This window comes from Elgaria multicarinata, chromosome 11 (assembly GCF_023053635.1).
Source record: "Elgaria multicarinata webbii isolate HBS135686 ecotype San Diego chromosome 11, rElgMul1.1.pri, whole genome shotgun sequence".
Taxonomy (NCBI): Eukaryota; Metazoa; Chordata; class Lepidosauria; order Squamata; family Anguidae; genus Elgaria; species Elgaria multicarinata.
In genome coordinates this window covers 42,002,515-42,017,007 of record NC_086181.1, presented here as the reverse complement: position 1 = coordinate 42,017,007, position 14,493 = coordinate 42,002,515, and the positions used below count along the sequence as shown (strand labels likewise).

Sequence of the window (14,493 nt, the reverse complement as noted above, 5' to 3'; positions counted from 1 at the left end):
TCAGGCTTTATGAAGAGGTTCTTCTGCTGTAATTTGTGAAGCTATACTGGGTAGAGATTTTTGAGCCCAAATGGGTTTACTGGATACCACAGAGTGAAAAACCAACCAGAACTCCCCAATCTATTGCATAAGTAATGTGGTAAAATAAGAAGGTGTAATTCTCATTGCACTGCACACCCTCAGCCCCTACTGCTAGTAAGGATGCCCAAGCACACCTAGACCTCCTTCTTTGTGTGTTAGGGGCAGACCACAGATGAACAGGACTTCACATCTTGCTGGTGGTTGAACTTACCATAGCATTGCCTTGCCTGAAATAGTTATCCTCATCTTGGAAACACTGGTGAGAACTCAGCTTCCCCCATCCTAGTGCCTTCCATATATTTCAGACCACATCATCGAGCATTTCTAACCATAGAGCATGCAGGCTGAGCATCGTGGGAGTGCATAGATTGAATTCAGAACTGCAGCGATGTCCTTTTGGATCTGTATATATTTTTCTCTTAGAGCCACACAATTTGTGAATTGTTGCATTAAAAAAAATGCAACAGAAAAATATGAGACTACCACAAGATGTAGTGATGGCCACCAATTTGGATGGCTTTAAAGGGAGGTTTGATAAGTTCCTGGAGGAGAAGGCTATCAATGGCTATTAGCCCTGATGGTTGTTTGCTACATCCAGTATCTGAGGCAGTAAGCCTGTGTTCACCAGTTGCTGGGGAACATGGGTAGGAGGGTGCTTTGCACTTGTGTCCTGCTTTGTTGGTCCCTGGTTGACAGCTGGTTGGCCACTGTGTGCACTGAGTGCTGGACTAGATGAATCCTTGGTCTGATCCAGCACGACACTTCTTATATTCTTATGGTACTCTAGTTTCTTCCTTCACTTTCTGGAGAAACCAGTTCTACAGATCTCCGTGGTGGTGGTAGTGGTCATCATTGTTGTTTTCCTCAATGAGTAGACCTGGTGTCTGAATGAAGTCTTTCCATGTGCAGATGAAACCTCCTCATTCTTTCCTTGGACCAACTTCCATTATGGGGGTGATGGTTCTTGTTAATAATGGGTGGAAGGTGAAACCTCCTCAGTTTGTGCTGATTTCCAAGGCGCTGCTCTGTAGGCAACACATGATAGATTCAGGTACTTCTGAAACAGGGCTATTCATTATGGCAATACATGACATAATACAAACATCTGTGGAGCAGTAGGGCACAGTGTCACACCTCCAAGGTCTGCATTAAGAGAGAGAGGGGGAGGTTAAACTAAGAGCATCTACAAGACTTCTTCCCCCAAAATGTAGGTTCTCTTAAAGCAGTATACTTTAAAAAATGAACCCCCGCTACTATCAACTTCACAGCCTCTTCTGCATTTCTGTAAAACACTAACTCACCAGGAGATTGGATAACACACTAGACTACACTGCAGAGTTGTCTTACATTACTCAACCCCCTCCCACCCCCACTGCAGAATGGGAATAACAACACTGAATTACTTTGCAGGACAGGTGTAACCCACACTTTCTCAGCCATAACACTAACTCCTGCAATATGGGCACAATAGTGATGAACTTTATCTGCACACATTGTCAGGGCCATTTGTGCAATGTTTATAAACTCATAAAAGCCGATGCCTTCCTCTTTTTACACAGTTCCTCCTTTGCTTTGTCTCACTGTGTTCTTCGGGCACAGTAATATGTGGCGGTGTCTGCCGCTGTCAGGGACCTCAGCTCAAGATAATACTCATTTTTGGCTGCATCGGCAGAGAGCGTGGCTCGGCTTTGGTGAGTGGAGGCATAGCGTTTGCGCCATGTACCACTACTCCAATCTATCCTGCCGAGCCATTCCAGCCCTTTCCCAGGAGCCTGACGGATCCAATCCCAGTAGTTGTTGTTCACTGAATCCCCAGTGACGGTGCAAGTTAGTCTGAGAGTTTGCCCAGGCTTCAGTGTTCCTGGTCCGGATTCCACAAGCTGAACACTCGCGTAGACATCTAAGATTAACCACAAAGAATTTATTAGATTTCTTCCAGTCATATGTCATTCTTTGCATTTGTTAAAAAAAGATACTCACACAGTGGAGTTGCTAATAAGAAAAGAAGAAGAAAGTAGAGCTTCATTATGTGCAGTAACAACAACACTTCTTTCTGGAATGACAGCTGATTTGGCTCTGCTGAAAACCTAAGGGCTTCTGCGTAGGTGTGGCTATCTAAATGGAAAACAGAGCAGCAGGCAATTTGCATCTCATTTTCATTTAGGTGGGGAGGACCATTAATAAGAAAATTGTCAAAAGCCACAGAATCAAGTCTTGATCTGGACTGTCCCACTACATAATCCGTGTTCTACTCACTCCATGCTGCTGCTTTATATTTCAGGCCTTTCTGTTCTCTGGTACACTTTTTCCGTTCCCTCTTCCATCTTTCTTTTCGAAGTCCCCCCTCTTCAGTTTTTTAAAGGTTGACCTTAAAAATGGATGGAGGGATGACATCTAGATACATTTTGCAGACACTAAGGCCAGATCTACACCAAGCAGAATATGACTCTTTGGCAATGATTTGAAAACTGTATATGGAGTATGTCCTGGGCCCCAACAGTTGTCACTACTGTTATAAATTGTTATAAAGCAGTAGTGTAGATCTTGCCTTAGTAGTAGGGATGCTTCAATTATTTGAAATTTGTAGATTCCATTACAAATGAACCTTTTCTGCAGCTCCCAGATAAATGTGCAGATCAGAATGGTTTTTCCAATTGGTTTTTCCAATTCTCCAAATATTATGAAATAGTTCTCAGCTAAAAACAACAACACAATACTAATATATAGGAGCCCAATCCTGTGTTTGCAGAAAAACATGAAAGGCAGAGGAATGGATGCAAATCCTTTCCCAAATCTACATCATCTTGGTACAATTCTGACACTATCGCTCTTTATACAATAGAGTAACATTTGCAAATGTATTTCTATATCTTTTATTATATATAACCAGGCTTGGATGCTTCAGGAATTTGATCATTGAGAATTATTGTATGGCACCCCCTGATCTGCATTTCTTGGATAAGAACTCAGCTACACCAAAGAATTCTGTGAATTCTGTAACAAAATTCTCAGAGCATCATCAGACAAGTGTTTCATAGCATGCTCATTACTGGGCACTCACAGATTTTCACGGGGGGCCATTATGATGCCATTCGCCTCGTGCATGCCTCCCACTGGTTTCCGCGCCTTCTGCCTTTTTTTCTACATTAAAATAGTCCAAACAAAATGCAACTCTTCTGATTTATACAAAATTGATCGCCATTTCCTGCCGTGTGCAGAGAAGATTCACTCTGCAACGCCCACTAGAGGACACTGTCCCACTACCCTGAATGGGCCATGTGATTGCAGCTTGTTTACCCTTTCTCTCCAGTGTGATTCTTCTCATCGTATAACAGAAGAGCAGCAGGAAGTAAGAGTGATTATAAGGAAACGTGATTTTCCCCATCTGATGATACCCTCAGTAGTTAATACGTACAAACGTAAAACCTTCAAATTTGTATATTGTATCAGATTGAATACCAATTTGGTTGGAGTGGGGAACCATGTGCCAATATGCCCAGTATGAAATTACATGAAATTGTTTTTTGAAAACATTATCAGGAAAGGATGAATATGACACAGGGTTCTATCCTGGCCAGATCTAGACCAAGCAAGATATGCCGCTTTGAAAATGGTTTCAGAACTGCATATGGAATGTGTCCTGGAAACCAACACTTGTCACTACTGTTATAAACCATTTTAAAAGCAGTAGTGTAGATCCTGCCTAGCTTTAGTGGTGTGGATGTGGGCTGGCTAAAATACAATCAGGTTTGATGCAGATGGGTAAGGGGGATCCCAAAATTCAGGCAAAAGCACCTTCCAAGAGCACAGCACTCCCATCCCTAGAAGGCAGATCCTGGATTCAATCCTTGGTCTGCAAATAGTCAGACAGATCCATTTCTTTACCCAATAACAATACTTACATGAGACCATCTATGCTTTCATAGTGGAATATCCTGCTTCGTGTAGATGAGCCCTCTGTGTGACTGGCATTCCCCCCCCCCCCCCTTTGAATCTCATTTTCTTAATCTTTGGCTGTCTCTGTGTAATTTGTGTTCTGTTGTGCATTATTTCCATGGTCTTCATACTTGTTTTATGCATGCAGGTTGTGACTTCCTATGTTTTCTCTCCGCCCAACCAAAACAGGTTATTTATGATAGGACACATGTAAAGCAAACCATGAAGCAACAATGATGAATACATGTAACTCTGCTTTGCTGTACAGATTATTAAGTGGGTGTGGAGTGAACTCAGCTTTTAAAAGAGATGTGTTAATGTCTCTTGAGGATTGACACACTCAAAGAGGAACGGGTACAGTTTTCAAGCAAACAGCTGAGGAAATAATCAACCTCAAAGTTGAAACCACATATCCAGATCCCTGTTTGATTTCCCTCCTTCCTGGCCAATGGTGTTTCATGTGTTACTTCTGCCCCCTTGTGTGGAGCTGATAGAGGAGAAGAGAGTTGCTTCGTCAGGCTTTATAAAGAGCTTCTTCAGATGTACTTTGTTAAAATACACTGGGTAGAGATTTTTGAGCTCAAATGCGTTTACTGCATACCACAGAGTTAAAAAACCAACCAGTACTCCCTAATCTATTGCATAAGTAATGTGGTAAAATAAAAAGGTGTAATTCTCGTTGAACTGCACACGCTCAGCCCCTACTGCTAGTAAGGATGCCCAAGCACACCTAGACCTCCTTCTTTGTGTGTTAGAGCAGACCACAGATGAACAGGACGTCATGTCTTCCTAGTGGTTGAACTTACCATAGCATTGCCTTGCTTGAAAAAGTTACCCTCATCCTGGAAACATTGGTGAGAACTCAGCTTCCTTCACCCTAGTGTCTTCCATACATTTCAAACCACATCATTGAGCATTTCTTACCATAAGGCATGTAGGCTGAGGATCATGGGAGTGCATCGATTGAATTCTAAACTGCAGTGATGGCCTTTAGGATCTGTATATATTTTTCTCTTGGAGCCACACAATTTGTGTATGGTTGCATTAAAAAAAATCATCAGACAAATTATGGGACTAACTACCACAAGTTGTGATAGCCACCAATTTGGATGGCTATAAAAGGGGGTTGGATAAGTTCCTGGAGGCTAAGGCTATCAATGGCTACTAGCCCTGATGGTTGTGTGCTATCTCCAGTATTCGAGGCAGTAAGCCTGCATTCACCATTGCTGGGGAACATGCGTAGGAGGCTGCTTTGAACTTGTGTCCTGCTTTGTTAGTCCCTCGTTGGTAGCTGGTTGGCCACTGTGTGAAGAGAGTGTTGGACTAGATGTTTCTTCGGTCTGATCCAGCATGACTCTTCTTAAGTTGTTATGATACCCTAGTTTCTTCCTTCACTTTCTGTAGAAACCAGGTCTACAGCTCCGGGTGGTTGTTTCTTTGCTTTGTTCTCCTAAATGGATAGACCTGGTGTCGCAATGAAGTCTTCCCATGTGCAGAAGTCTTTCCTTGGACCAACTCCCATTGCAGGGGTGATGGGCCTGGTTAATAATGGGTGGGAGGTGAAACCTCCTAAGTTTGCTCTGTACTCTGAGGCTCTTTTCTGTGGGAAACAAACAATAGATACAGGTACTTCTGAAACAGGGCTATTCATTTCAGCAATACATGATATAATACAAACATCTGTGGAGCATCATGGCACACTGTCACACCTCCAAGGTCTGCATTAAGAGAGAGGGGGGGGAGAGGCTAAACTAAGAGCACCTACAAGATTTCCCCCCCCCCCCAAATGTAGGTTCTCTTAAAGCAATATACTTTAAAAAGTGAACCCCTGCTACTATGAACTTTACAGCCTCATCTGCATGTCTGCAAAACACTAACCCACCAAGAGACTGGATAACACACTAGACTACACTGCAGAGTTGTCTTACATTACTCACCCCCACCTCAGCCCCACTCCACAATGGGAATGACGACACTGAATTGCTTTGCAGGACAGGTGTAACCCACACTTTCTCAGCCATAACACCAACTCCTGCAATATGGGCACAATAATGATGAACTTTATCTTCACACATTGTCAGGGTAATATTATTATTATTATTATTATTATTATTATTATTATTATTATTATTATTATTATTATTTTATTTATATAGCACCATCAGTGTACATGGTGCTATACAGAGTAAAATAATAAAATAGCAAAATCTTGCCGCATAGGCTTACATTCTAATAGAATCATAATAAAACAATAAGAAGGGGAAGAGAATGCACCAAACAGGCACAGGGTAGAGTAAAACTAACAGTATAAAAGTCAGAACAAAATCAAGTTTTAAAAGCTTTAGAAAAAAGAAAAGTTTTTAGCTGAGCTTTAAAAACTGCAATTGAATGTGTAGTTTGCAAATGTTCTGGAGGAGTGTTCCAGACGTAAGGGGCAGCGGAAGAAAATGGACAAAGCTGAGCAAGGGAAGTAGAGAGCCTTGGGCAGGTAAGAAACATGGCATCAGAGGAGCGAAGAGCACAAGTGGGGCAATAGTGTGAGATGAGAGAGGACAGATAGGAAGGAGCTATATGTTATAAGTTAATGTTTATAAACTCATAAAAGCCAATGCCTTCCTCTTTTTGTACAGTTCCTCCTTTGCTTTGTCTCACTGTGTTCTTCGGGCACAGTAATATGTGGCGGTGTCTGCCGCTGTCAGGGACCTCAGCTCAACATAATACTCATTTTTGGCTGCATCGGCAGAGAGCGTGGCTCGGCTTTGGTGAGTGGAGGCATAGAATATGCGCCATGTACCATTCCAATCTATCTGGCCGAGCCATTCCAGCCCTTTCCCAGGAGCCTGACGGATCCACTCCCAGAACCTGCTCTTCACGGAATCCCCAGTGACAGTACAAGTTAGTCTGAGGGTTTGCCCAGGCTTCAGTGTTCCTGGTCCGGATTCCACAAGCTGAACACTCGCGTAGACATCTAAGATTAACCACAAAGAATTTATTAGTAGATTTCTTCCAATCATATTTCATTCTTTGCATTTGTTAAAAAAAGATACTCACACAATGGAGTTGCTAATAAGAAAAGAAGAAGAAAGTAGGGCTTCATTATGGGCAGTTACAACAACGCTTCTTTCTGGAATGACAGCTGATTTGGCTCTGCTGAAAACCTAAGGGCTTCTGCGTAGGTGTGGCTATCTAAATGGAAAACAGAGCAGCAGGCAATTTGCATCTCATTTTCATTTAGGTGGGGAGGACCATTAATAAGAAAATTGTTGAAAGATACCAAATAAAGTCTTGACCTGGACTGTCCCACTGCATAATCAGTGTTCTACTCACTCCATGCTGCTGCTTTATATTTCAGGCCTTTTTGTTCTCTGGTACACTTTTTCCAGTCCCTCTTCCATCTTTCTTTTCGAAGTCCCCCCTCTTCTCTTTTTTAATGGTTGACCTTAAAAATGGATGGAGGGATGACATCTAGATACATTTTGCAGACACTAAGGCCAGATCTACACCAAGCAGAATATGACACTTTGGCAATGGTTTGAAAACTGTATATTGGGTGTGTCCTTGGCCCCAACAGTTGTCAATACTGTTATAAACTGTTTTATAGCAGTAGTGTAGATCTTGCCCTAGTAGTAGGGATGCTTCAATTATTTGAAATTTGTAGATTCCATTACAAATGAACCTTTTCTGCAGCGCCCAGATAAATGTGCAGATCAAAATGGTTTTTCCAATTGGTTTTTCCAATAATCCAAATATTATGAAATAGTTCTCAGCTAAAAACAACAACACAATACTAATATATAGGAGCCCAATCCTGTGTTTGCAGAAAAACATGAAAGGCAGAGGAATGGATGCAAATCCTTTCCCAAATCTACATCATCTTGGTACAATTCTGACACTATCGCTCTTTATACAATAGAGTAACATTTACAAATGTATTTCTATATCTTTTATTATATATAACCAGGCTTGGATGCTTCAGGAATTTGATCATTGAGAATTATTGTATGGCACCCCCTGATCTGCATTTCTTGGATAAGAACTCAGCTACACCAAAGAATTCTGTGAATTCTGTAACAAAATTCTCAGAGCATCATCAGACAAGTGTTTCATAGCATGCTCATTACTGGGCACTCACAGATTTTCACGGGGGGCCATTATGATGCCATTCGCCTCGTGCATGCCTCCCACTGGTTTCCGCGCCTTCTGCCTTTTTTTTCTACATTAAAATAATCCAAACAAAATGCAACTCTTCTGATTTATACAAAATTGATCGCCATTTCCTGCCGTGTGCAGAGAAGATTCACTCTGCAACGCCCACTAGAGGACACTGTCCCACTACCCTGAATGGGCCATGTGATTGCAGCTTGTTTACCCTTTCTATCCAGTGTGATTCTTCTCATCGTATAACAGAAGAGCAGCAGGAAGTAAGAGTGATTATAAGGAAACGTGATTTTCCCCATCTGATGATACCCTCAGTAGTTAATACGTACAAACGTAAAACCTTCAAATTTGTATATTGTATCAGATTGAATACCAATTTGGTTGGAGTGGGGAACCATGTGCCAATATGCCCAGTATGAAATTATATGAAATTGTTTTTTGAAAACATTATCAGGAAAGGGTGAATATGACACAGGGTTCTATCCTGGCCAGATCTAGACCAAGCAAGATATGCCGCTTTGAAAATGGTTTCAGAACTGCATATGGAATGTGTCCTGGAAACCAACACTTGTCACTACTGTTATAAACCATTTTAAAAGCAGTAGTGTAGATCCTGCCTAGCTTTAGTGGTGTGGATGTGGGCTGGCTAAAATACAATCAGGTTTGATGCAGATGGGTAAGGGGGATCCCAAAATTCAGGCAAAAGCACCTTCCAAGAGCACAGCACTCCCATCCCTAGAAGGCAGATCCTGGATTCAATCCTTGGTCTGCAAATAGTCAGACAGATCCATTTCTTTACCCAATAACAATACTTACGTGAGACCATCTATGCTTTCATAGTGGAATATCCTGCTTCGTGTAGATGAGCCCTCTGTGTGACTGGCATTCCCCCCCCCCCTTTGAATCTCATTTTCTTAATCTTTGGCTGTCTCTGTGTAATTTGTGTTCTGTTGTGCATTATTTCCATGGTCTTCATACTTGTTTTATGCATGCAGGTTGTGACTTCCTATGTTTTCTCTCCGCCCAACCAAAACAGGTTATTTATGATAGGACACATGTAAAGCAAACCATGAAGCAACAATGATGAATACATGTAACTCTGCTTTGCTGTACAGATTATTAAGTGGGTGTGGAGTGAACTCAGCTTTTAAAAGAGATGTGTTAATGTCTCTTGAGGATTGACACACTCAAAGAGGAACGGGTACAGTTTTCAAGCAAACAGCTGAGGAAATAATCAACCTCAAAGTTGAAACCACATAACCAGATCCCTGTTTGATTTCCCTCCTTCCTGGCCAATGGTGTTTCATGTGTTACTTCTGCCCCCTTGTGTGGAGCTGATAGAGGAGAAGAGAGTTGCTTCGTCAGGCTTTATAAAGAGCTTCTTCAGATGTACTTTGTTAAAATACACTGGGTAGAGATTTTTGAGCTCAAATGGGTTTACTGCATACCACAGAGTTAAAAAACCAACCAGTACTCCCTAATCTATTGCATAAGTAATGTGGTAAAATAAAAAGGTGTAATTCTCGTTGAACTGCACACGCTCAGCCCCTACTGCTAGTAAGGATGCCCAAGCACACCTAGACCTCCTTCTTTGTGTGTTAGAGCAGACCACAGATGAACAGGACGTCATGTCTTGCTAGTGGTTGAACTTACCATAGCATTGCCTTGCTTGAAAAAGTTACCCTCATCCTGGAAACATTGGTGAGAACTCAGCTTCCTTCACCCTAGTGTCTTCCATACATTTCAAACCACATCATTGAGCATTTCTTACCATAAGGCATGTAGGCTGAGGATCATGGGAGTGCATCGATTGAATTCTAAACTGCAGTGATGGCCTTTAGGATCTGTATATATTTTTCTCTTGGAGCCACACAATTTGTGTATGGTTGCATTAAAAAAAATCATCAGACAAATTATGGGACTAACTACCACAAGTTGTGATAGCCACCAATTTGGATGGCTATAAAAGGGGGTTGGATAAGTTCCTGGAGGCTAAGGCTATCAATGGCTACTAGCCCTGATGGTTGTGTGCTATCTCCAGTATTCGAGGCAGTAAGCCTGCATTCACCATTGCTGGGGAACATGCGTAGGAGGCTGCTTTGAACTTGTGTCCTGCTTTGCTAATCCCTGGTCGACAGCTGGTTGGCCACTGTGTGAACAGAGTGTTGGACTAGATGTTTCTTCGGTCTGATCCAGCATGACTCTTCTTAAGTTGTTATGATACTCTAGTTTCTTCCTTCACTTTCTGTAGAAACCAGGTCTACAGCTCCGGGTGGTTGTTTCTTTGCTTTGTTCTCCTAAATGGATAGACCTGGTGTCGCAATGAAGTCTTCCCATGTGCAGAAGTCTTTCCTTGGACCAACTCCCATTGCAGGGGTAATGGGCCTGGTTAATAATGGGTGGGAGGTGAAACCTCCTAAGTTTGCTCTGTACTCTGAGGCTCTTTTCTGTGGGAAACAAACAATAGATACAGGTACTTCTGAAACAGTGCTATTCATTTCAGCAATACATGATATAATACAAACATCTGTGGAGCATCATGGCACACTTTCACACCTCCAAGGTCTGTATTAAGAGAGAGGGGGGGAGAGAGGCTAAACTAAGAGCACCTACAAGATTTCCCCCCCCCCCAAATGTAGGTTCTCTAAAAGCAATATACTTTAAAAAGTGAACCCCTGATACTATGAACTTTACAGCCTCATCTGCATGTCTGCAAAACACTAACCCACCAAGAGACTGGATAACACACTAGACTACACTGCAGAGTTGTCTTACATTACTCACCCCCACCTCAGCCCCACTCCACAATGGGAATAACGACACTGAATTGCTTTGCAGGACAGGTGTAACCCACACTTTCTCAGCCATAACACCAACTCCTGCAATATGGGCACAATAATGATGAACTTTATCTTCACACATTGTCAGGGTATTATTATTATTATTATTATTATTATTATTATTATTATTATTATTATTATTTTATTTATATAGCACCATCAGTGTACATGGTGCTATACAGAGTAAAATAATAAAATAGCAAAATCTTGCCGCATAGGCTTGCATTCTAATAGAATCATAATAAAACAATAAGAAGGGGAAGAGAATGCACCAAACAGGCACAGGGTAGAGTAAAACTAACAGTATAAAAGTCAGAACAAAATCAAGTTTTAAAAGCTTTAGAAAAAAGAAAAGTTTTTAGCTGAGCTTTAAAAACTGCAATTGAATGTGTAGTTTGCAAATGTTCTGGAGGAGTGTTCCAGGCGTAAGGGGCAGTGGAAGAAAATGGACAAAGCTGAGCAAGGGAAGTAGAGACCCTTGGGCAGGTAAGAAACATGGCATCAGAGGAGCGAAGAGCACAAGTGGGGCAATAGTGTGAGCTGAGAGAGGACAGATAGGAAGGAGCTATATGTTATAAGTTAATGTTTATAAACTCATAAAAGCCAATGCCTTCCTCTTTTTGTACAGTTCCTCCTTTGCTTTGTCTCACTGTGTTCTTCGGGCACAGTAATATGTGGCGGTGTCTGCCGCTGTCAGGGACCTCAGCTCAACATAATACTCATTTTTGGCTGCATCGGCAGAGAGCGTGGCTCGGCTTTGGTGAGCGGAGGCATAGAATATGCGCCATGTACCATTCCAATCTATCTGGCCGAGCCATTCCAGCCCTTTCCCAGGAGCCTGACGGATCCACTCCCAGTAGCTGTTCTTCACCGAATCCCCAGTGACAGTACAAGTTAGTCTGAGAGTTTGCCCAGGCTTCAGTGTTCCTGGTCCGGATTCCACAAGCTGAACACTCGCGTAGACATCTAAGATTAACCACAAAGAATTTATTAGTAGATTTCTTCCAATCATATTTCATTCTTTGCATTTGTTAAAAAAAGATACTCACACAATGGAGTTGCTAATAAGAAAAGAAGAAGAAAGTAGGGCTTCATTATGGGCAGTTACAACAACGCTTCTTTCTGGAATGACAGCTGATTTGGCTCTGCTGAAAACCTAAGGGCTTCTGCGTAGGTGCGGCTATCTAAATGGAAAACAGAGCAGCAGGCAATTTGCATCTCATTTTCATTTAGGTGGGGAGGACCATTAATAAGAAAATTGTCGAAAGCCACAGAATCAAGTTTTGATCTGGACTGTCCCACTACATAATCTGTGTTCTACTCACTCCATGCTGCTGCTTTATATTTCAGGCCTTTTTGTTCTCTGGTACATTTTTTCCGTTCCCTCTTCCATCTTTCTTTTCAAAGTCCCCCCTCTTCTCTTTTTTAATGGTTGACCTTAAAAATGGATGGAGGGATGACATCTAGATACGTTTTGCAGACACTAAGGCCAGATCTACACCAAGCAGAATATGACTCTTTGGCAATGATTTGAAAACTGTATATGGAGTATGTCCTGGGCCCCAACAGTTGTCACTACTGTTATAAACTGTTTTATAGCAGTAGCGTAGATGCTGCTTTATATTTCAGGCCTTTCTGTTCTCTGGTACACTTTTTCTGGTCCCTCTTCCATCTTTCTTTTCAAAGTCCCCCCTCTTCAGTTTTTTTATATGTTCACCTTAAAAAAGGATTGAGAGATGACATCTAAATACATTTTGCAGACACTCAGTAGTAAGGATGCTTCAATTATTTGAAATTTGTCGATTCCGTTACAAATGAACCTTTTCTCCCAGATAAATGTGCAGATCAGAATGCAGTTATACATTTTTTCCAATTCTCCAAATATTATGAAATAGCTAAAAACAACAACTTGATACCAATATATAGGACCCCAACCCTGTGTTTGCAGAAAAAACATGAAAGGCAGGGGAAGGGATGGAAATTAGGGGTGTGCACGGACCCCCCGCTCCACTTCTCTTCCAGATCCATGATTTGCAGATCGGGCCGCTCCACCCCGCCCCCGCACCCATTCACACCCCTTTCGATAGCTCCGTCAATTTGCATGTTAAAAACCTCAAACTCGCCACCATGATAGCTTATCCAGAGATACGCACACACGCCAAGACTCAAGGCAGTCCCATCATCCCCTGATTTTTGGGGAATTTATGAAAATCGGGCACCCCATTCACACCCCTTTCGATAGCTCCGTCAATTTGCACGTTAGAAACCTCAAACTCACCACCATGATAGCTTATCCAGGGATACACATGCATGCCAAGGTACAAGCCGACGGCAATGGCGGCAGAGCTGGTAAGGGACCAAGGGGGAGGGGGGCCTTACCTGCCTCCGTCCGCGGTCCGTCGGCTTCTTCAATTGAGCCTGCCCAGACTTCCTGGTTGAACCGCGGGCTCAATTGAAGAAGCCGACAGACCGTGGACGGAGGCAGGTAAGGGAGTTGGTGGCGAATTTGAGGTTTCCAACGTGCAAATTGACGGAGCTATCGGAAGGGGTGTGAATGGGGTGCCCGATTTTCATAATTTCCCCAAAAATCAGGGGATGATTGGACTGCCTTGAGTCTGGGCATGCATGTGTATCCCTGGATAAGCTGTCATGGTGGTGAGTTTGAGGTTTCTAACGTGCAAATTGACGGAGCTATGGAAAGGGGTGTGAATGGGGTGCCCGATTTTCATAAATTCCCCAAAAATCAGGGGATGATGGGATTGCCTTGAGTCTTGGCGTGCATGTGTATACCTCCATGAGGTGTCATGGTGCCAAACTTGAGGTTTCTAACTTTAACAGAAAAAAAGTTGTATACTTTTTTATCTTAATGCAAGCCTATGGGGGGGGAAACGGAGCTCCGATCCAGATCCGGAGCTCCGCAGTGGAGCGGAGCGGACATAGGCGGAGCGGGGGTGGAGCGAAGCGGACCGATCCGCAAATCATGGATCTGGAAGAGAAGCGGAGCGGGGGATCCGTGCACACCGCTAATTTCTTGGGCTATCGCATGAATCAGAAGTGAGCTATACAACAGAACTATCTAAACTGTGTAACACTCAGTAGAATAAACATGACGACATATACCTTCAGATTAATCTGGCAGGATTTGTTCTTGACAAATCCATGTTGGCTTTGAGTAACCACTGCATTATTTTCAAGGTGCTTACAGACTGACTTCTTTATAACCTGCTCCAAAACTTTCCCAGGGATTAAGTTGAACTCAAAAACTGTTGTGGGGTCAGATCACTTTTCTTAATTTCTTCATCCTACCATTTGCTTTTGAAATACAGTGCAGAACTTTCAGAAGGCAAGGGTGTTTTTGTCTGGCTTCAAATTCACTTCCTCTCACTGTGTGTCTCCAGGACAATAATACACAGCCGTGTCCTCAGGTTTCAGGCTATTCATTTGCAGATACAGCATACTTGAGCCATCATTCCTGGAG

At 42.5% G+C, this 14,493-nt stretch overlaps 1 gene segment (V, D, J or C); it reads right to left on the bottom strand.

The window, feature by feature from the left end:
- Positions 1-1,658: 1,658 nt before the first annotated feature.
- Positions 1,659-2,154, bottom strand: LOC134405929 (immunoglobulin heavy variable 4-59-like). The segment is given in 2 exon segments: positions 1,659-1,981; positions 2,062-2,154. Coding segments are annotated over 2 exon segments (369 nt in total).
- Between the last annotated feature and the right edge of the window lie 12,339 nt (positions 2,155-14,493).